Consider the following 24864-nt stretch of genomic DNA (forward strand, 5'->3'; position numbering starts at 1 on the left):
AGCTACCTCCTGCAGTGACATCAGCCCTCTAATTCCACCCATCAAATGATAGGGAAAGAAATGGATCCTTACGGTTGTCAGTCAGTGAAAAGCCCTGGAATATGATGGCTTCAGGCCCAATCATTCCAGATCCAGGCTGTTGCTGCAGCAGCAGCCTGTCTGCGCCTCACTTTGCACCCTACATGTGTGGCAGGAGCTGCAGAAGCAGCAATGACCCAGCCAAGTTCTGCAGGGCTGGAGTCTTGATTGCTTCTTCTGTTTCTGATCATTTAGAATAGTTCAAAGCAAGTTAAATGGTTGACTTGGAAAAGTGATCAATTAAATAAGGCCTTTCAGAAGCATAGGAGTAGGTAGGATGCAGTTGTTATCCTTCTCAGTAGTTGCTCCCAGACTTTGGAATTGCCTCCCTAGAGAAGTTAGACTGGCTTCCTCATTGTGGTCCTCCTGCCAGCAGGTGGAGACATTATGGCTCCAGCAGGCTTTTGGGAACTGGCTGCTTTAAATGAAAGGGCTGGTGCCATGCTGTTTTTATTGTAATTATTTGTATGGTCTTAATATAATTTATGTATATAGTTTTAATTCTATCATTTTTTAATTGTTTTTAATCCCCCTCCCCGTTTTTAGCTGGTTTTTATGTATTTTTTAATATCTCTAAGCAGCCTTTTCAGGGGAAAAGTTTGGGGTGGATGGGAAATAAATAAATAAATAAATATAAACCTTTCTCGGAAATGTTTGCTGAAAGTATGAGAATGTATTCTTTTTACAGGCAAATTAGAATATGTTTTTTAAATACTGGCTTGAACGTTTTTAGAAAAACAACTCCCTTAAACTTGTAAAATGTACTCATGAATAAAACTGGCAAATACTATATTGATGCATATATGCAGACACTAAATATAAATATTTCCCTTTCTTTTTTGGTACCTGGCACTTGTGCTTAACAGAAATTCAGTGCCAGGATCTTGGAAATGTCTGCAGTCTGGGCCAGGAATCTCAAGCAGAGCTGATATGGAAGCTAGCGAAGACCAGGAAGTGTGAAATAGACTGAGGTTGAAACATGAATTCTATATCATTTCTGGGTTATAACATCAGCTCATTCTTTATGTTCAAATAATTTGTGTCCTACACAATTTGACAAATCAGAATGGTAATTTGATCCAAAGAAGGAAGGAAAATATGGAAATAGAAGATTAAAAATAAAAGATTAAAGAAGAGAGAACCTGTTTTAACTATTTAAGGCAAGGTAAATGGCTTAAGAGAGAGATGAGGGAGAACAGCCTCTTAAGAACTGATTTCAGAGAGTGGAAGGGAAGCATTCAGTCTAGATAAATAAGATGCCACAGATAGCACCAGAAACAGTTGATGAATCCTCTATCCACAGGAATGTGCGTTATATCCCACACACACATTCAAAGCCACTGCCAGTGGATGTTCTCAGATTATTTTAGTGTGATTTTATTTTTATTTTTGAAATAATGCTCCAATTTTGCAACTTGCCACATCCAGGCTCAATCCTCATGTCAGTATTTTCTATGGGATGTCAAGTTGCTTTCTTAAAATATGTCAGAACATCCAGAAAATGAATGTCTCGCTCCTGTAACTTTACAGCTGACTTCAGCCATTGGAAAATAAATTACAATCAAATGATAGCAAATGCACCACATTACAAAAAAAATTCATAGAGTGCAAAAAATTGTAGACTTGAGGTACAGATGAGCAGGAAACAAAGCATTTAAGAAAGTCAAATCCAGTTGACACAACTATTTCAGAGAAGACTTAGAAGGCAATGGCAGGCAATCCAGGGACAATTAGCACTTTTATAGCATTTAGATCTGCTCCTTAAACAAAATATTTAAAGACCAAGTACAAGTTTGGATCATTTATGAAAGTCTTTCAACTGCACAAAGCAGTCATTCAGAACATGAGAAGGAGACAGGCTTTATCAGAGTCGGAGAGGATTGCAGCTATCTTTGATGTTAATGCTATTTCCTGAAACTGGCGTTTTCAGTTTCTATACAGTGACCAGAGAGAAATAGAGGAACAGTACACAATTTCACATAACACCTCCCCAGTTTCTCTCACTCTGTGTCTGTCTTATTATGCCTCCCCCCCCCCCCACAAAATACTCAGGGATGCAAATGTGTGTTCAGGGGCCTGGGGCTCTTAGAAATAAGAATCTGGACTCAGACAATGCTAATTAGATAGGGCATGTTTATTTTATAGTTCCTTGCTTACAGTTATGCAGACCAGTGTTCTGCCGTCCAGAATTCCCTTTGCCCCATTTCCTAAGGTGGACTATCTCATGCTTAGCTCAGAGCATTCTGAAATCCTGGTCTTGATCAAGGAATGGATTGGTCATAAACATTACATCTCTCCTTTCCCCCTAACTATCAAACCACAAATATAATTGAAAACACAGAACACTTGAAAACACTTCTACAACTGTGTTACAAAAACTACAACTATAACAATATTATACAGCTAAAGCCATAGAACAAAACCAAATAATTGCTGTATGGTTCACAATGGAACACAATGGTTGGCCCTCGCTGGGTACCTTTGACCACACGGAAAGTTGCTGGACTTGGTACAGCAGGAGTACGCTTTTTATGAAGTTGCCATCATGCCTATGAGTTCTGAGTGGTGCTGTGAAGTAGGTTAATGATAGAAACATTTCTTGTTAATTTTGGGGGACCCCTTGTGCCGTGACCATTGTGCCACGTGCTGTGATTTGATATGGCACAGAATAGAAGAGCACTGAGAGTATATCGCGTGGCTTGAGATTGTATTGAGAGTATATCACATGGCTTGAGATTGTATTGAGAGTATATTGTGTGGACACAAAGGGCATCCCACTTTGAATGGCGTTTCTGTAGCTCTCTTACTCTGCTTCGTTGCAATATATGCCGTATCTCATTGGTGCAAATTCTTGTTTTATATTGCTTCCATCTGCGGTAGCAATATACTGTATAGAACTTCTGAATGTCCCTATAAACCTCTCAACCTGCCCATTTGCTTGTGGCCAATAAAGTGCAACGTTTCAGTGTTTGAATCCAGTATAGTCTGAAAATTAAGCAAAATGATGGTCCGTTTTTTACTTTGAGGATATGTTAGCTGCTTCTTGTTGGAATGTTTCTGGAGCACATGCACAGTTTCAGTTTCTTTAGTGGGGCTCCCTTTCTCAATTTTCTGGAAATGTACAGTATTTCTGGCATTTCATTTGCCTGAGCAGTGTCTATAGTGTTTTAGCAAGAGTCATCTGGGATTCTCATAAAATTTGCCTGAACATTATGTTGGCAGTGCATATTCTAAAACAGCTGAATAGCAGAATAAATATCAGTTGTTATATTGAATTAGTAAATGAATTAATTAAATGAGGTAGCTTTCAAAAATTGGCTCTTACAGTTTTTGAATTTTGTGTTTTGGGGGCAAAATAGACTAGTGCTGTTCAACAGTATGTATGTATGACTTCACATTTGTTAGCTTGGCAAAGATACACTTACTTTGGTATTGTGTTCCACATACCCCTCAACTAATTAAGGCCTCTTCAGCATCTTGGATAAGCATTGTCTGAAGAGAACTTATCAGTCAATCACTTTGATATTAAAATGTGGTGGGGGGTTGTTGTGATGGCCTTTCCTTCACATTCTATCCCCTGCATCTTCTAAGAATTTGCAAAACTCTTTTCCAAAATATATACATTTGTCATTGCAAATTAGTATTGCTTCGGTAGAATAGGTGACAGATGCAAGCATGCATCTGAGAAAGACACTGTTTGCCTCATTTCTCATATTTCACAAAAATGCTAATGTTTAAATTCAAAGGAAAATGAGCTATTTTTTTGCCTTCAAAGAGTTCTAAAATTGTATGGAAGCAGACAAGCCAGACGACTTCGGCATTTTACATTTATTGGTACAGAATGGTTTCAAAGGGTCACAAAGTGAGATGTAGTTGATTTCTTCCTAGTCTAGATACCTGAATTCTTGAGTGCTTTAAAAGAATGACTTTCCAGTATCATTCCCATATAATTATTTTGCAGTCTTAATAAACTCTGTGGACCATTTGTAAGCTTGAGTTATAATTGCATTTTTTCAGGTCCTCCCCCCCCCCCGAGTTGCCTTATCCGTGTTAGCCTCATCTATGAGGTCATGGAAAGCCTGGTACTTATCACTTTGTGGGGGAGAGATGCTAGCCATTCAGTAATGTGTTCTCTTGGGACTGAGATAGCAGAGTTGTGGAACACTAGTGGGAAATTGTGCTAAATATCTATGAAAGTATTTTTACATGGCATAAGCTCCACGGCAACAGAGGGCAAAAAATCCCAGACTTTTCCATTTGTTTTAAGTTATTCTCAGATCCATTTTGGAATCAAACACCTCAAGAGTTTTCCCTTGGGCTCTTCATGGGAAATCTTACCCAGAAGACCTAGACACCGATTCAAGAGCCTTTAAAATACTGAGTGTAATAATCCTGACCTAACATGCCCTTCTCTGCCATTAGTTGGCTGTGCCTGTAACTCAACAATTTTATGGGCTTAATGGCTTGCTGCTAAGTACATCTTTTAAGGCTAACCAAAGTCAGCTGAATGAAACGGTTCTCTTAGTCGACATGTCTAATAGGCTAAAACTGGTTGTTCTTAACTCTTTCCAATACTCTCAACTTTTAAAACAGTTCTTGGTCTACAAACATCATCTGGTATAAATCAACACAGTTCCTTTAAAGTTTTTGGATCGAAGGTTATTTACACCTGATGAGAATCTGGACGTTTTAGTTTGAATTGTGCCAGGCTGAAAAGAAAAAGAGGCAACAGGAAGAGAAATCCTGAAATAATTTTTACTTTAAACTTACAAAGTTCGTATTAAAAAATTATGGTGCATTAACCAGGGAAAAAAGAATGGTCTCAGATAAGTTAAGGAAGAGAACAGAAATGTGTGTGGTGTTTATATAATACATCCAAAGCATGCTAAAATGAAAGCTGGAAGTAATTGGTTCCCAGGCGCCAAGTGAGATATCACCCAAAAATGCAATCGTTCTGCATACCATTTGTGGGTTGATTTCTTTTTCTCTGTGGCATCACTAAAAGAGGAAGGAGTAGGATAAGGAAGGCTTCAAGGCCAGGATAAGAACAATCATTTGCTTTCCTTTTGCTCCCATTATGAAAAGCTCAATTGTTTCATCTTACTGCTTTTATCATTTGGGAAAGGATACATTTAGCACATTGCAGCTCCAGATAAAGGAGGCATCAAAGGTACATGCAACATATAAGGAAGAGAGAGGAACATTTTTCCAAACTGTTCTCTATTTCCACTCATTAAGATTCAGATTTTTAATGCTTGTTTTCACCTAAGGATTAATATGTCACTTTAAAATCTGTACACCTCATACATTTTTTGTATTTTTTATATTAAGTTATATTGAATTTGGGCAGGAGATTCTGGGAGTTAACATGGTATTTCATTAAAATGCATAGAAGAAAAAAGAATGTTTGAGCTTTGGGGTTGATTAAACACAAAGAAAAGAAGATCAGTCACCTGAAGTGAGTGTAGCATGAAGAATTTTATTATTTTCATCTGTGGGATGAGAACATGAAAGTGATTAATAAATATGAGGTTCAGTGACTGGAAAGTAATGTAGAGTATTCCAAGACATTCAAGATAGTTTGTTGGCTTTCATCCAAGGAAATATATTGCATGTCTATTTTGCTTAATAGGACTTTATAGCAAGGCAAATTGTCTCATGCATTCCTGGATTCCATCTCTCCTTGCCTGAAGCAAGCCAGTTATATTCACCTTAAAACTCAGGGTCTGGAACACACTGGCACTGGCTCTTACTGCCACAAGCTATATTGACTGGGCCACAAACTTCTGCCACTGTTTTAGAGATGGTTTTCCCTTGGGCATGCAATGAATTTGCAAGTCTTCTCCTGTCTTACAGCTGTACTGAGGCAGATTGGAGCGTGGTAACCAATGAAAAAAACGTTCAATTTTACATGCTCTATCTCAATCAGATTTTATTGCAGCATTGCATAGTAAGGACAATTAACATTATCTTGCAAAAAAAGGTACCGGGGGCCAATTCATCTGTTGTTCTTTAAAAGGGCACTATATCTAGGACAAATATCTCTTGAGTAGTGGTGTCATTTTTCCTTGGTGGAAGTATGCATGTCTCATACAGTTGTCTATTTCCTGTGTTTATTCTGGAGGTAGGGCTGTTTCACGTTTTTTTCTACACAGAAATTACCATAGAAAATCCATATGCAATACAACATGAAACAAATGTGCACAGTGTCCATTCTGGGCATAGGAACCATTATTAATATATGGCCACCATGTATGGCTTGCCTAAGATTTTTTGCTACTCTTAACAACTCCACTTTAAAATCTGAAATTCCACTACAGAGAATGCTGAGGTACAACTCTTGGGTCATGTGGTGCTTCAGCCAAACTCCACAAAACTTGCCACCTCAAGCAACTGCTAGGTTTGGTTATGCTGTATTTCCAACCCTCTATAAGCCTTCTTAAACCACATATTCTGGAGGCAAGCCCATTCCCATAGAGTGATTGGAACTAGAATGGTCTTAACTCCCTCCAATAAAAGGAAGCTTTCCCATCTACCATCACTCTCCAGGATTAACCTGCAGTCTGGATTACAGCACTTGATAGAAGATACAGCCTGCATTAACTCAGGAAAGAACAAGGAAAGCCAGACTTGCAAGGGAAGTTTCAGCAAAACTAAAACTGACCGGAGTTACACAGGGGCTTCTCGTAATCGTTTTTTTGTTTAGTCTTCAATGTTTTCATTGTTGCAGAGCCACAGTGGAGATCCCCACGAGGGGCTGAAGATTTTAATCAATAGTGTCGCTTAAATGCTTTGTGCTAAGATACAGTTTTAGGCACACTTCAGTACTTCAAATTCTTCTATTCCCTTTTAAGAAAGTTACTTATTCTTCTAAAAATATAAATATTATGCAGATACTGTGCATAATGATCCACATTCTCAACTACTCAGTCTTGCATTTCCCTCTTTTGTTCATTTCGCAATTAACATTTGGTATCTGGGAGGTGGAGACAACACATGGCAACTGCTTCCTGTTAAAATACCCAGAGCTCTTCTAAAGACTAAAAAAAAAAATATCAAAGGTATACTGAAATAGGCAGCTGCTTGCCTGGGACTGAACAGCAAGGCTTGGGTCACAAAAGAACAAGTGTGTGTTCAAATAGAAATGGCACGACATATTATACGGTTTGTTTTTCCAAGAACGCTGTAGGACAGTAAATCATTCACTGGAATAAATGAATATGGTTATACTGAAAAGCATTATTAGTGCAAAAGGTGAAAAGAGGTATGGAAATACATTACAAATCTGGCCATGTATCAAATGTGGTTGCAACTGTGTAGAACCTGCAACGAGAAGGAAAAGACTTCCATTTTGCACAGCACAGAAGCCCCAGAGTCTGCCTTGGTTGCCTTAGCAAACCTTGGAAGTAAATATTACAGCACAAGTCAGGGATGAGAACCTGTTGTGGGGGCTGATGAAATTTGGAATCCAACAGCCTCTGGAGGATCACAGACTCCTCATCAGTGGCATAAGGTCACACTTGCATCCCAAGGGCTATTACAATGGCTAAGGTTGCTTGCCAAATTTTGGTTCTGTAAAAGAATCTGCCTGTTAAACTTTTATGCAGTGTAAGTGGAACACAGAAATTCTGCCATTATTGTTTTCCCGCATGCTACAGAACCAGTAAGAGAACATGCCTCTAGGAGCTTCTAGACTGGGGACTTTTTAGCACTACAGTGGTACCTCTGGATGCGAACGGGATCCGAATTTTAGAATTCTACAAATGTTAGCATGCATAAAAGCAGAAGCTAAAAAAATTTGTTAATTTATGAAATGGCATGAAAGAGCCCAAGATAACAAAAAGGGGGAACTTTAAATTCCGTGGCCATGATCGGTCAAGGGAAGGTGGTAACTCTTGCTGTTGACACATAAGGAAAAAAGTGTTTCACTTTCACCTACTCTTAAGTACTATCTGTAGGCTGGAATTCACCAAATTACTTACTTATTTATTTACAAATTGCTTCCCATAAAACATCCCAAAGTGATGTAAATATGCTCAAGTGTTTGAATATGCCCAGTGCAATTAAGTGGGGGGGGGAGCTTCCCCTTCCATTTCATATTCCAAAATGATTATTTTTATTTATTTGTACCCTGCCCTTTCCCCTGCTTTTGAAAGTTTCCAGTTTCAAAAATATGCGTCTGATGGCCCACCCATCTCTTAGGCACTCTAAGTACTAAACCTATAAGGAAATTTGATTTGCTAGCAACTGACAATGTGTCTTACAAAGTTTCTATCAGTTTTACAAGGTTTCTGTTGGTTTTGTTTCAGAACCATGACCATTCATGTATAGCATGCAGGATCATCTATCGGTCAGATGAACACCACCCACCAATTTTACCTCCGAAGGCTGATTTGACTATTGGATTACATGGGGAATGGGCGAGCCAGCGCTGCGAAGTGCGTCCTGAAGTGCTCTTTCTCACCAGGCACTTCATCTTCCATGACAACAACAATACCTGGGAAGGTCATTACTATCATTATTCTGACCCAATCTGCAAGCACCCCACTTTCACCATCTATGCCAAGGGTCGTTACAGCCGGGGAGTACATTCATCCAGAGTGATGGGCGGAACAGAATTCGTGTTTAAAGGTAATGTAAAGGGAATTGGGGGTTGCTCGTAAGGGGGCTGCTGCTCTAGGCAACGTTGTCTGGCTAAACCTTTCCCTGGCTGGACAGCCCTTTCTCCGTGGCTGTGTCAGTCACTGGCAGAATCCGTCAGTGGGCGTTTCCTGAACTTCTTCTAACATAAAAGCTCTTTGATGCCAAGTCTCCGCCTAGCCTCCCTGCGCGGAAGTCTTCTGCGCAGAGTGGGTGTGGCCAGCGGAGGTCCTGGGCTCTCCCCGCTGGTCTCTGTGGAAGAGTCTTGGAGCCATCTCTCCGAAGTCCTTCCCTGCTCCCCTTTCTTCCTGGTGTCACGCCAATTTCCTTCCCCAAAGGAAGTGTTCTCTCTCTCCCTGCTGGTCCCTTCTCCTGCATCGTTGAGGAGCCTTACCTCCACTCTTGGCTCCGATGGCAGTTCCCTGACAGGTAAGATCATTAGTTTTCAACCAAAGCTCTTTCCAAAGTACAGCATAATTTTTATAGCACGTAGCAAAACACGTATGTGGAGGGATTAATATCATACCAAATTGCCCCACATGTTCTTGGATATCCATCTCACAGTAGACCAGCTCAGTTTCTTGTAGCCACGCAATGCTTTATTTAAGCTTCCTGCTGCCTTCAGGTAGGACTATGTTCCCGTAGTTCTCATGATTCCTGCCTTGTGCTGCTGCACTAAGTTGAATGGCCCAGCCTGGCCAGGGAAGGGGAATCAGTAAGCATTATCGGGTATTTTGACAGATAGGAGCCAGACTCTCAGATTTCTGTAATAGACCACCTCTTTCTGTGACGCTTGTATGATGCTTTTGGGTGGTCTTTGGAAGAGGGGTTGGGCAGTTTCTAAAGCCTTTAAAAGCTGCTACACATCTTTGCTCTGGGTCCTCACCTCCTTGCAGGGGTGGAAGCTCTGTTGCAAACGAAAATAAAGATCTCCCTTCCTTCTAAAGAAAGAAAGAAACTTGCTGCAAAGCAGCAAGGTCAAATAGTGTCAAATAAAGGGCAAGTACTTAAAGCTTGGAAGTAGTGTAAGACAGACTTGAACTAATTACCAAAAAATCAAGTTAAGATACCTGTTATGAAACAATGGAATTAAATTCTAAAGTGTTGTAATCACAGCCAACTGTGTTAAATAAATATAAAACGTGTATCAGTCACCTTAAAGAGAGCAAGCAGTTCTCCTTGGCTTTTAAATAGAACCCCAGGGATAGCTGAGCTACAAACAGTTCTTAAAAGAATCAAATGAAAAAGACACATGGCAACTATAAAATGAAAGGTGGTTGTGCCTAAAGAGTAAGGCTGCGAGTTCTTTTTCCGAAATGGTAAGAGAACACACCAAACTCCTGCAGAGTTGAGGAACAAAAAGCCTTCACTCCTAACATCCATGACAAACTTGGAGACCTTGCCCATCACTTTTATAAAAGGCATTCCTGGGTTTGTGATCAATTGGTGGGCATTCTAGTCTTAAGCATAGACCATAAAAGCTAACCTATGAAGTCAAAGGATGAAGTCAAACATAACAAATCTAAACAGGGCTGCTTCTGTATTGAAATGACATGCAAGGGGGCCTGGGTTTTTGTTAGGATTTGTTGAATTGTTCATATAAATTTATTAAAATATGCCACCCAAACTTGAAACTGGACCAACTTAAGTTTGTTTGGAATTCCCTTTCTTGAGGCCCTTTCAGTTCAGCTGGAACTCAAAACAAAATTGTTTAAATTACTTTTAAATTAAATCTAGTCAGTCTTTTCAGGATTAGGAGAACTTGGCTGATATAAATCAAGGTTGTTTTTTTTAAAGCTCTGAAGTTTATAGATTATCCATTCCTCAAGATGTTGCACACATGAAGCTTTAAAAGTGTGGATAATATATGATGGTAATGGAGCTGACATTTTCTGAGGTTTTTGGTTTCCATTTGGAACTGGTTACTTCATTAGCTTTCTGAGCAAGTATATGTTAAAAGACATAGCTTTATATCCTGGCTACAGAACAATTTTTAAATGAAATTTGAGTGCAGTTTTATAGCGTCCTCTCTCATGAAAACCAACTTGGTTTTATTTGTAGGCTTGCCTGGGGCAGCAGGGTTGTGAAATAGAAACTGTTTAATCTCTTGCCTTTCCTATCTAGACATCAGTCTTTTTTTTCTTTTCTTTTTTGGTGGAACTTGCTTTCCCCTCTCCTTGAAGACTTAATTATGTGAACCAATGTTAGTTCATTTGCTTAGCATGCCCACAACACAGAAGCTAAAAATGTTTGTGAAAATTGAACAAGTAACTGACCCAATTTATTGTCCCCAGCTCATTATATAAATACATTTGAGTTTTACACTTTGAAAAATAGGCGTATTAAAATGTTTGATGACATTTAGAGGCTTAAAAAGAAATCAAGAGCATCAAACTGGAAAAATGATTTATAATTAATTTCAAATAAATTTGCACCTTATTTTAAAAAGTGTATTAATTTTTGTGCTTACTTTAATGAAGCTTTATTGAGCAACTGGATAGCTGGGGGTATATGTGTATGGAAACAAATTTCTATGAATGTATGTTTAAAGCTTGGATTGAGAGCAAAGTACTGGATCAGCACCCTGTGGCTGTTTTCCCTGTAAAATAACTATCAGAATTAAGTGTGCTTTTTTAAAAAAAATATATAGAATGCTAAATGTAGTTTTATGTTATATTTAGATCAGAGATCAGAACAACTCTAGTAATCACATGATCTAATCTACAGTGGTGCCCCGCAAGACGAACGCCTCGCAAGACGAAAAACCCGCTAGACGAAAGGGTTTTCCGTTTTGGAGGCGCTTCACAAAACGAATTTCCCTATGGGCTTCCTTCGCAAGACGAAAGCCCATAGGGAAATCTCCAGGACAGCGGGGAAGCGCAGCGCGTCTTCCCCACTGTCCTCGGACCTCCTCCGAAGGCTGGCGGCAGGAGGAGGTCTCTCCGCCCCACCGGCAGCCTTCGGAAGGCTGCTCCGAAGGCTGGCGGCGGGAGGAGGTCTCTCCGCCCCACCGGCAGCCTTCGGAAGGCTGCTCCGAAGGCTGGCGGCGGGAGGAGGTCTCTCCGCCCCACCGGCAGCCTTTGGAAGGCTGCTCCGAAGGCTGGCGGCGGGAGGAGGTCTCTCCGCCCCACCGGCAGCCTTTGGAAGGCTGCTCCGAAGGCTGGCGGCAGGAGGAGGTCTCTCCGCCCCACCGGCAGCCTTCGGAAGGCTGCTCCGAAGGCTGGCGGTGGGGCGGAGAGACCTCCTCCCACCGGCAGCCTTCGGAAGGCTGCTCTGAAGGCTGGCGGCGGTAGGAGGTCTCTCCGCCCCACCGGCAACCTTCGGAAGGCTCCTCCGAAGGCTGGCGGTGGGGCGGAGAGACCTTCTCCCCGCGCCAGCCTTCGGATGGCTGTCCTGAAGACTTGCGGTGGGAGGAGGGTTTTCCTTCCCACCGCCAACATTCAGAATGCTGTTCTGAATGTTGGCGGTGGGGAGGAAAAACCCTCCTCCCACCGCAAGCCCCGGGAACAGAGGAGAAGCGCTGCGCGCCTTCCCCTCTGTTCCCGTACCTGTCCTGAAGGCTTGCGGTGGGGAGAAAAGCCCTTCTCCGCACTGCCAGCCTGGCAAGCGGTCTCCATAGGAACGCATTAATTGATTTTCAATGCATTCCTATGGGAAACCGTGCTTCGCAAGACGAAAAACTCGCAAGAAGAAAGAACTTGCGGAACGAATTAATTTCGTCTTGCGAGGCACCACTGTAATGAGTAAAAGTATAAAGTAATTGTTATTGTTCCTAAATCAAAGATTGCAACATGTCCTCACCTTTGATGCTATTTTATCTAGCATGTGCATAAGGATGTTAGGGCAATAATAGACAACCCTCCAACCCAGAGGCTGCTTACGGGTACAGGAACTCCATTTTAGCTCAGAACTCTCTTGCTTATAAACATGTGAGTGCATAAGCTTTGATTCAAGTCCTCCGTTGAAATGAATGTCAAAGAGATGTAAACACTGCTAACAAAATTAAATGCTTGCATTGGTCATGCTCATTAAAACAAGAAAAAATGAGGATATGTTCATGCCTTGCTGAAATATTTGTTCATGGCCAAGGGTCAGTAAATCAATCAAGATTGGCGGTTTGCCGTCTTCCTTGGTGTAGCCTTTCCACGCACATACATGTTACACAGCAGCTGCATGATTTCATATTTTAAGGAAATTTAAACCTTTTCTTAACATTGTCCAATAGCTGTAAAGCAGTCATGTGATAGTCCAGTGACAATGAGAAGTGAAGCATGCCAAGGAGGAATACATATACCATACAGACCAGCAATGGTTACTATAGAAGAGGAGGTGATGCAACCTGTTTTGTATATCATAAGGTAGAGTAGCATATTAAATCTAGGTCATGCCCAAGGACTAACTCCTTTGAACACTGTCAAGGCTGAGCTACAAGAAATGACACTTTTTGCAAGTCTCCAAACAGCAACAGAAAGCAAACCAGCACCGCACTAGACAATTTTGTTACTCAGGGAGTGAGCAAAAAAGTGTTTGCTCATTGCAGGGCAGGGAGCATGGTTCTCTTGGCTGAGGTCACCTATCTCAACAGTTCAGGAAGCCCTGTCCTCACTCTCAGATCAGCTTTGTTTCCCATGATGTCACCACATTCACTACATTATCCCTGATTCAATAGGAAGAGAGGAGAAATGAACGGCAATGTACAGGCATACAAAGTGACCATAAAATGGGTGATTTGCAAAAGCAAAATGGCTACCTTGAGAGCTTGTTTTCTGGCACCGCTCAAATTATTGAGCATTGTTACCACACTGACAATTCAGCAGTGTCATTAAATCTATGTACAGTCATATCTCGAAAGTCAAACGCCTTGCGAGTCTAACGTTTTGGCTCCCCAATGTCACAAACCTGGAAGTGAGTGTTCAGGTTTGCAAATGTTCTTTGGAACCCAAACGTCCGACGTGGGTTTCTGATTGGCTGCGGGAGTTTCTTGCAGCCAACTGGAAGCTGCACCTTGGTTTCTGAACATTTTGGAAGTCAAACAGACTTCCGGAACGGATTCCGTTCAACTTCTGAGGTACAACTGTCTGATTTACATTTTGCTCACCCTTAAAATTGACTTATGATTATTTTCATCTAGTCAAAACAGAGAGCACTGCTACAAGAAATTCCCACAATAAGCCAACCATGTACCTTACTAGTGTTCCACTACTAAATACTAGATCTGAGAGCATATTTATTCAACTCACTAACTTGTGGACATTGTTCTAAGAGCCACTAGCTTAGATAAATTTAAAAGGGGATTGAGACACATTCAGAAGAGGATAGATCTGTTAATAGTGATTAGTTATGATTTACAGGAAGCTTACCTGTGAAAAAGCAGTTGCTGTGGGCAAACAACGGGAATGGTTGTTGCTTGTACTTTTCTGAAAAGTATCTGGCTGGGCACTGCTGGAACCGGATGCTGAACTAGAAGGGCCCAGGAACTAATGAGCACGGCTCTTCTTATGACTTCACCTGCAACTCTTACTGGTTTTGGTTTTTAACCACTTTTTTTCTTTCTTTCCATACACTTGAGTTACTCTTCACATTTATAAAGGCTCAGTTCAGAAGCAAATGCTGTGTCTTTCAAGGTCAACGGGTTTAGAAACTTCTACTGAAGAGAATCAAACTCTTCCTGAAATAGAAATCTGGCTGTTGACAAAATCATATTACCTCAAGGCACAATTAACAGTCCCTTCTTTGTTTTTTTTTTTTGCAGTGAATCATATGAAGGTTACACCCATGGACATAGCTACTGCCTCTCTACTGAATGTCTTCAATGGAAATGAGTGTGGGGCAGAAGGATCCTGGCAAGTTGGGGTGCAGCAAGATGTTACTCACACCAACGGCTGCATTGCTTTGGGAATTCGCCTGCCGCATACAGAGTACGAGATCTTCAAAATGGAGCAGGATGCCAGAGGGAGATACTTGTTGTATAATGGCCAGAGACCTAGTGATGGATCCAGTCCAGACAGACCAGAAAAGAGAGCCACCTCATACCAAATGCCCTTAATTCAATGTACTTCATCCGCACCAAGAGTAGATGAAACTTTAGAAGAAAACAAACTAGGATGGTACAGCAGTGGAGCACAAGCAAAAAATCCCTGTGCTTTTGTTTTGGTTATGATGCTGGCTGTTAGTACTGTGCCAACGTTGGGCATTTACAGCTAGAATTGCATTTTCAAATGACTCCTATCAGGGCAAGTGTAGGACTTAGGCTACATGGGGAGATGATGTCATAAAGCATCTTAACAGACAAAAAAAGGACATTTTCTTGATGCCTGAAGAACTGTTGTTCCTTTTATCCTCCTTGAAGAATCATGAATAGCACCAGTTTGCTTCTGCTTTGAACTTCATCCAATCTGATCCATGGCCTGAAATGACTGCACAACAGTAATTGCACTTTAAAACTGCAGTTCTTCACCCTTCACCCTGTCTTCAGTTTGTTCTTTGGAAGAAAAACTTATTGGGCTGAACTATCCTACACAACTTTTCATCTACCAACTGTGCTGTTGCAGTTGCTCCTACTCCCCAAATCAGTTTCATCTTTGAATTTGATTATCTAGAATTATGCTTTTATCGTATTGTGTCAATACTGATAAACTGCATTGTTCTTATGTTACAGTGTATATATGTATATATGAAAAATCCAACTAAGGATGTATCTTAAATACACTTTTATAGAGTTTACATAAAATATTAAATGATCTTTAGGATCAAGAATGCTGATTGGAAAATCTCAAATTAAACCTGCACAGATAATTTAAATGATTGTATATATAGGTGGTGAATTTAAGAATAATCAGAGATTTAGAGTGACATATGGCGCCAATGTTCTTTAATAAGTTGCCCAACTTATCACAGTTCAAAGCAATTTCAGGGGTCCACCAACCACTTTCCACCAACTTTGAAAAAGCAAAGACAAAGGGAAGAAAGCAACAAGATCTCTCAAATATAGAAACCAAGGTGAATTGCACCATATCTTCATAAGAAATTCAGGATAGTGGACTGTTTGCCAAATGCAATGCACTTGACATTCATTTTATTAAACTGGGCAATTCAATAAAGCAAGCAAGGATTAATCTTTATCTTTATATATTTATTTTTGCAAGACTTTTTTTTTAAAGAATTCATAATAAGTTGTGGCAAAAATGGAGTTTAACGAGGAGCAGGATGTTAGCCAAGTCTGTTTCCTTTTATTAGTGAAGTAGACAAACTGAATACTAAATGATTCCTTTTTTCACTGGGAATGGGACAGGGGGTCATGTAAACTCCATTGCTTTAAATCAGGGACAGGGAAACCTATCGCTTTCACATTATTGGACAGAACCCCAGCCAGCTTGGTCATTGATGATGGGAGTTTAGTCCAGCTACACCTGGAGGGACAAATTCCCCACCCCTCCTTTAAATTCTCAGTAGCCTCTTTACATAATGCCACAATGACAAGGCCAGGAAAACAGAATCAAAAGATACTCTCCCTAAATGCCATCTTATTTAAAATCAGCAGTTTGAAGAACAAATTATCTCTTCTCTTTCATGCATGTGTATTCACATATAATTTACTGACATGTACAAGGGGGACAAGTTTCAAATCCAGTGGTGAAAAATAGCAATGGGTAAACCAAGCCACGGTGTTGGGTCCCTTAGTATAATAGGAAGTGTTCTGTGATAAAATACAAACTTACAAATTGGAACTCATGATAAGAAGGAAAGGAGCAATAAGAAGCTGCAGAGGGAAGGTGGCATAAAGAAACTTTTCTCCCTTCTGTACATAGAAGCATAAGATCAGAGTCTTCTATCAACAAAGGGACACAACTATATACAACCTGTGGTAAGGCACAACAAACAGAAAGTGAAGGATGCAACTGAGTCTACAAAATCTCGGAAAAGGGACCATTCTTACCAGCAGAATTATAGTTCTAATGTATAAACATTCACTGGAAGCTGCTGCCATGGGCTTGCTTTCTCCACTTATTTTTTATCATCTGCAGAAGTGAAAGGGGAACTCATTTATGCTGAAGTAAGCAGAGATACAATTCAGAGAGAGATCTTGTACTTTTGACAATGACAGTGAAAAGCACCATGTGCAACACCTGTATTTCCACATCTGCCATAACTAGATGTGAGAAACCTCTGCATATATTTGGTTCTGGGCTGCAGATTCTTTGACTGTTCTGCCACAGGGTAGATCATGATTCCTGAATTGGGAATCTGCTACAAAGCTTCACCTGTCCATCAGCCCTCCCTGCCACCTAGAATAATAGAATCTCAGAATTGTAGAATTCGAAGGGACCCCAAGGGTCATCTAGTTCAGGAATATCAACTAAATCATACATGGCATATGGCTGCCCAACATCTACTTTAAAACCTCCAATATCCTCCTTAAATTGTGGTCCTCAGAACTGGGCACAATACTCCAGGTGTGGCCTGACCAAGGCAGAATAGAGCAGTACTTACTTCCCTTGATTTGCTCCTGCATAGCACTGATGAGTCATGTTAAGCTTGGGGGTCCTTTCCACATGTCCCTGATGTCCCCCATCTTATAATTGTGCAGTTCCACATGTCCCCAGATGTCCCCCATCTTATAATTGTGCAGTTGTTCATGCCTAAGTATAGAACCTTACAATTGTCCTTACTGAAATCCATTTTGGCCGTTTTCCAATCTTGTTAAGGTCATCTTGAATCCCGATTCCGATGCCCCTGAATACTTTCATCCAAGTCATTTATAAAGATGTTGAACAACAACAGGCCCAGGACAGAACCCTGTGGCATCCCATTTGTCACGTCTTTTCCAGGATGACAAGAAACCATTAGTGAGTACTCTTTTGGTTTGGGCAGTCAACAAGCTGCAAATACACCTAACAGTTACCTCTTCCAGTCCACATTTTGCCAGCTTCTCTGCAAGAATATGAGGGACTTTGTCAAAAACCTTACTGAAATCAAGATACACTATGTCCACAGCGTTCCCCTGATCTACCATGCTTGCAACTATTTTTTTAAAAAATGACTCTTCTGGCATGACTTGCTTTTGAAATACACATGCTGGGTCTTTGTAATCAAAGCATCTTTTAATTATCTGTTCTAGGGCATTTCCTGGTGAAATGTTAAGCTGACTGGTCAATAGTAACCTGGGTCTTCTCCCCACCCTTTTGAAGATGGGGACATTTTCCAGCCTGGAGAACAGGTGAAATATTTCTGCCTTCTGCAAAGACTTCATCTGTTCTCCAAGAATTCTCAAAGATTATAGACACAGGCTCTAAATGTGCAAGCTCCTTTACTACTCTTGGATGCAGCTCATCAGGCCCTGGAGATTTGAATCCCTTACCACCTGGTTTACTATGTTGAGCTGCAGCTCCCTCCTTGCATTGTTTGTTATGCTTTCATCAGGTTAGGCACTGGCTTTCCTTTTGGGTGAAGGCAGAGGAAAATAGGTGTTGATCAGTGCCGCCTTCTGTCACCCAATAGCATTTCTCTATCTTCTCCATGCAAGAGATCTACTACTTGCTTGTTCTTCCTCTTGCTTCAAACACAACCAAAGAAACATTATTATTTTAAACCTCTCTTGCAAGCCTGAGTTCATTCTGAGCTTTGGCCTGCCTGACCTTCTCCCTGCAACTGTATACTCTTCCTTCCTGATTTCTCCTTCCTTCCATTTCTTATACATTCCCTTCTTACACCGCAGCTCATCTGTAAGCTCCTTATGCAGCCACACCCATTTAGGTGCCTCCCACTTTTCTTGTTGCAAATTGTCTGCATTTGTGCCTTCAATATTTCACCTTTAAGAATCACGTACTGGGCTCCATTCTCTTCTGAGTATTTCTGACCACAGTAGTTCCTTAAGATTTTTGAAATCAGCCATCTTAAAGTCCAGAATGCATGTTGGACTACACTCTGTTTTCTCTTGCCTCTGAGGACATGATCAGTTCCTCCCAAGGTTCCCTGTACTTTCACTTCGCTGATCAGTTCCTCCATGTTGGTTAGTACCAGGTCCCCTTGCTGCTGCTTCCACTTTCTGGGAAATGAAGGAAGTGAAGAATTTGTTGGATGTTACATTATTGGCAGAGTTAGAGTTCCAACAGATACTGAAATAGCTGGAAGTCTCCCATGACTATACCACTTCTTTTCAATAGTTTGGTAAAGTGTTCTAGGAAGGCACCATCCAGGTTTGAAGGCATGTTTGATTGGGAAGTTGGAACAGAGTAGAGCTGGGAGCAAGTTTGAGATTTTAAGGTGGTTGTATATTTGCATAAAACCAAGGGTGTGTGTTTTTTAAAAAGATATTTTATTTTTGTAACATTAAAAAACTATTTTTTCTTCCCAGTTTTCTTCTCTAGTTTAAAGTGCCAGGGAAGTTTCAGTACTTGTTGAAAATGTTGATTAAATAAAGAGTAAATGAAACCAAAATTCTTGGAAGTCTTCTCAGTAGTTTTTTCTGTATTCAATAGTTGTATCCACCAAGCTGAAGAATTTTAACTATAAGCTCTTCCTGTGTCCATGTGCACAAAGTTTATATTTTATATTGAGTAACTATTATCTACAGCTGCATATCAGGCCATATAAAGTTAAATATAAATCTTGTTTGATAGCAAGTAGCATTTTAATATGAGTTAAATGGTTCATACACCATTAAGCTTATATATTATAAACATATAGCTGGGGGGTAAGCATTCATTCTTTTTCTGAGAGATTTTTTTTCCCAAAATCTCCAAACTGATCTTTAATTTCCCTTGGCATCAACAATCAAAGACAACAACACAATCCTGCCATGTAAGCTTTCATCCCTAACTAAATGGAGCCCAATACTTTTAAAAAGCTTCCCTTCAACATCAGTAATCACAAGTATTCCACTTGGCTTCTGAAAATCTGAAGCCACATTAGTTATGGGTCACACAGTGCAGCAAGTTGTAGGCACACAGAGAAAAAGTTTTCCCGCATTTACACCATTCAGCAACTACTGCGCAAACCCCTAAACTGTCCATAGTGGTTTAATCAAGTACAGACATACCTTGGGTAACAGACGCTTCAGGTTGAGTTTTTTTGGAAGTACCTAAATCATGCTTTGCGCAGAAGCGCCAAATCGCAACCTGCACATGCGCAGACACGCCACTGCAGGTTTCGAACGCTGTGGGTTGCGAACGTGCATCCTGCACGGATCACGTTCACAACCCGAGTGCCCACTGTAATGAACATACTTACCCATTACTTAATGCTTACACATTTATTTGCATTTTTAAGTTAACCCTTCTCAAGTCATCAGGGCAGATAATAGAAGCAAATTTTAGAAATGCAAATATAGTATGCATTTGCCTAAAATAGTTGGGATGTGGGAGACAAGCATAAGTCCCTGTTAAGAATCCAAAACCACTCACAAAAATTAATTCAGATTGGAGGTTGCTGAAAGGCCTGCAATAAACATGATGTATAATAAAACATTGCCACCTAGTGGTAACATCTTGTCTCAACTCTGAAGAAGACTTCAAAAGTTAAGAGCTCTTTGCCCGCTAACACAAATGGAGAATTGTTATTTTTTGGGGGATGGGGTATGAAACCCTGCTCCATGGAAAATGTCAAGCAGGTTTTATGAGACTAAGGAACTACTAGTTCAATATTAAGTCTCTCAAACATTGTTATAAGCTAGCTAGTTCTGAGATGTTCTGTTTAAAACTGATTGCAAATAGAAAACTCTGCTGCTGTGGGGGGGATCACATTTTGAAGAAATCAAGTGAATTAGGTATTCTCATGTTCTTTTCAAAACCTCATAATAAAAGTACATCTATTGTTTACCTTTGTACATGTTCTCTTTCTCATAAAAACTTTTAATTCAGGAATGCAATGCAACGCAAAGTGGGTTAAGATAAGAATGCTATGAACAATTAAATTACATCTGAAAATGTGGGATATACTTTAACATTTCATGTAATCTACATCCTAGTCAAGCAGTATTAACTTTTTAAACTAGCCATTCTGGTACAGTGTAAAAGAGAATTAAAGTAACTTCTATCAACTCTTTCAAGCTGGCATACATATATATAAACTTCAGCAATTAGGAAAATTTCCAGATTTCGGAAAGAATAGCTAATCAACAGCACTTTCTGCTTTCCAACTTTCAATTAAGGGAACCCAAAACAGTTCTTGGCAGTGTAGATGACTAACACAGACATTCTGACGTCTTCTCATCTGCACTGACACTACTTTCAAAGCCAACACTTTCAGTGATTTAAACCAAAACAGAACACACAATAAAAAGTTAAAGTAATTCAACTGCCTAGCATTAAAATGTAATTCAGCTCTTCAGTGTATCAACAAGTCTTGAAAGCCAGAATACAGTTTCGTAATTGCTCCATTGACTCCCATAAATGCTTTTCATAAGCCACTTTGCTACCAACACTTGAAAGGTTTGGAGCTTAATGTCAAGGACAGCATGTTGATGGTGCCCTGAACTTTCAGACAAATGGTCTGCAAACCAACAGAATGCTTAAATAAAGTACTTTTTTCCTTTACAGAGTAGAAACAGTTTGTTATATTCAGAACTTAATTACGGTGATGGAAAGCCAAGTCAAGAAGCAGTTGATAATTTTATTGATAATTTCACTGCTTTGGGTCGGGTGATTCACACAGACAAATTTATCATATAATCCAGCTAATGAAGCTTTTTATGTATCAAAAATAAAACTTATATTATGAAAAGAACTATTGTCGATAAGGATCCTTCCAACAGGGCCTCAATACTATGCAGAACTGCCTATATTAGTTCATTTCATTTAATCCAGTGATCCTAAGAAAGAAGAGCCAGTTTCAGCAGCTGTCAATCAAATATCAAATATAAAAAGCACTTTTCAGTGGAATGTAGTGTTGGCATATTCATAGCTTCTGCATTATCTTGTACAATTTTCTAAGTCGAAGCCTTAAATTTCAATACCTTTCCTGTTGTTTTCCCTATGTTCAAGGTGCATTACAACACTTAGAAGAGATAAAGCTCAAAATAATACGAGCCCATACTTTTAAGAAAATGCTTAGTCTCAAGAGTGAGACTAGCAGATAGATTGTGTGGTCAAGGGAATGCATGCACACAATTTGCAGTGCTGAAGTACCCAGCAGATAGCATTCCGGGGCAACTAGCAAACAGCAGGCAAAAGGAGCTGAATCTGGGATAACCACATTACGCTGGCTATTGAAGACAACTTTTATTTGAAGTATAACACTTTCCTCCCTCAGCAATTTCATGGGTCAACTTCAAACAACCTACTTGGATAAGCTGCAGTAAAAATCAAAACTATTATGAACAAGGGGCCTAAGAATATATGGGGCCATGATGGGATCCAAAGTATATTTTAGTTTACAAATGGAAAGTTTAAAAATATGCAAATGAATATGAACCGAAAGTAAGCATTCTTCAGTTTACATTATTTGTCCTTATGTCAAGATTTCAATTTCCAAGCCCAACAAACAGCAGGTGGCAGCAAAGCAGACTAATAAGGTGGTAGAAGTGCAAGAGATAAAATCCCAACTCAGGTCTCATCCCAAACTGAAAATCCAAAATATCTATCAAGGCATTTGTGCCTATTAACCTGGTTATCCTAACCTCTCCCTTCCCCCCTCCTTTGTTCCCCCAACTGTAGCAGCTGTGACAAAATATTAATATTCTCATTAATAACTACCTGGATTCAGTAGTTCCAAATCCACCATGAATATAGATTTTTCATATTACCGGTACCCAAGACACCTGATATATGTAACAATACTTGATGCATCTGAATTCCACCAAGTACAAAGAAATTACTTCCATTGTTTATGAACAAATAGACATCCATATCTCAGGTAAGCAAACTGTTCAGTGTCCCAGTTTGACGCTTAAGACAAAAATCAACCACTAACGTCCATTTTCTTTCCATGGCTAAGATTTCTGAAGTTCAGCATTTATGCTAACATAACCTTAAAGGTGAAATATTTTAAGAGAATGTTTACTAGTAAAAATACTTTTATGTGAGCATGTTGAATTTGTAATCATTATGTCCCTTCTAGAAAAAGTTTCCCTGATTTGGGGATATTAACTCAATTGTCTGAAAACATTTTGTGATAACCATAAACTAAAATATAGTGATCAGGTTTTTCTCCTTGGGGGGGGGGGCGCAATCTATACACTATGATGGACGGCAACTTCCATCAAAGCCTTTCTTGTGTAAGAAATAAAACTATTAGAAAACAAACATTCTTAAAAGACACCACCTATTCATCTTACACACTTACAATATTAGGTACCAGCCCAGAATTTTTGCAGCAAGGTATCATTTGATAACCACCTGAGAAATTGCTAATACAACCAGGGTCTCTTAATAATAATAATAATAATAATATAATTTATTATTTATAGCCCGCCCATCTGGCTTGGTTTCCTCAGCCACTCTGGGCAGCTTCCAACAGAATATTAAACAGAATAAAACTTCAAACATTAAAAACTTCCCTAAACAGAGCTGCCTTCAGATGTCTTTGAAAAGTCAGATTGTGGTTTATTTCCTTGACATCTGATGGGAGGGTGTTCCACAGGGTGGGTGCTACTACCAAGAAGGCCCTCTGCTTAGTTCCCTGTAACTTGGCTTCTCGCAGCAAGGGAACTGCCAGAAGGCCCTCGGCACTGGACCTCAGTGTCCAGGTTGAGCAATGGAGGTAGAGACACTCCTTCAGGTATACTGGGCTGAGGCTGTTTAGGGCTTTAAAGGTCAGTAATTCACCCTACAGGCAACGTTGTAGGAACAGTATGCGTGCACATCCTCAACCACCCATTCCAAAATTACTTGAAACTTCCAGCCTTCTCCCAGCACGCTTAGAAACAAAAAAAAAAACACCAAAAGAAAATGTGCAATGATTTCTCCATGCACAAATATAAAAACATTTCTCCAAATTAGATGTATTTGCTGAACATGCTAACAGATTTTAAAGAGTTGGCCTGATTCTTCAGACCATGTATTAATAGTCCAAAGCAGCAACTATGAAGCTTTATCATAATCCTATTGTGCACAATACCACCAATCTTAAGGCTTAGTTGGAAAGACTTCAACACCTTTACAAATTTTCAAAATAATTCATTTTTTACAATTAAACTAATAGCACCCACTTAAAGTATTGGGCTGTGGTAGTGTATCAGTCTACATGTAGACAGCAAAGATATGTGCATTGGGATGTACACCTCAGAACTTCATTTAATATTATGTTATCAGAGGCTTCCTTTTTAAACTGATTAAACAGCTTCAACAATGCTTCTCTGCCACATTATACTTACTGAGCAAAAGAAAGAATACATATTTTATTCTCTGTTCATTCATCTGCTTCTTTTAGGCTGTCTATATAATTTGAAATACACAATGTTTTCTATCATAATTTGTATTTGGCTGTAATGTACACTAAGACATGTTACAAAGGCTTATGACTATCCAGGCTGCAGGATCAAGTAATTCACAACATACATGAAATCTAATGTTAAGGGGACAGAAGGTTCTCACACACATAGTTTTCAGACGCTTATTAGTAACAGGGACAGATTTTCCTCACATTTATGTACACAAGCAAGCAGGCAAAGTTCTAACCATTTCAGGAACAGACAATTTAATCCGTGTTACATAATTTTACTGAATACAGTTGATATCATCCAAAATCACTCCTGAGAGCAAAAAAATAGTTTAGCATTACATTTTATATACAATTATGAAAGGATTATTAGAAACCAGAAGCGCATCCATTTAAGGAGCACCACACTTTACGTATACTGGACATGACGCCCAAATGCACCTTGACTTGTTCAATAATAGTTCTCTTTAAAACGTATAATCCAACTACATGGCCCAACAGGCTCTCACTACTTAATTTATCACTTATTCAATATTTATGATAATCAGATGGTAGTCTCTGTATTGTCATTATTTTCTGACATCAGGATACTTCTCAATATCAAGCTTCTAAGTTCAGTTTGTCTTTGATGAATTATTCTCTAATCTCTAACCCTAAAATGTGTAGCTATTACTACAAAACAGTAAATGTAACTTTTAAAATTTCTCCTTCCATATAGAAATATCCAAATGCATCCAGAAGTTACAGCCTGTACATTAGCGCCCCCCCCCC

The 24864-nt window shown here is 39.7% G+C and overlaps 1 protein-coding gene across 1 annotated transcript in view; it reads left to right on the plus strand.

Moving 5' to 3' along the window:
* APCDD1 (APC down-regulated 1) overlaps positions 1-19155 on the plus strand; it is a 38225-nt gene extending 19070 nt beyond the window's left edge. Inside the window, exons 4-5 of the mRNA XM_083622616.1 lie at positions 8388-8709; positions 14471-19155. Coding sequence (XP_083478742.1) covers positions 8388-8709; positions 14471-14922 — 774 coding nt within the window. The 3' untranslated portion in view covers positions 14923-19155. The remainder of the gene's footprint in view (positions 1-8387; positions 8710-14470) is intronic.
* The last annotated feature ends 5709 nt before the right edge of the window (positions 19156-24864 follow it).

The sequence above is a fragment of the Podarcis filfolensis genome (assembly GCF_964270895.1).
Source record: "Podarcis filfolensis genome assembly, chromosome: 7".
NCBI classification, from domain to species: Eukaryota; Metazoa; Chordata; class Lepidosauria; order Squamata; family Lacertidae; genus Podarcis; species Podarcis filfolensis.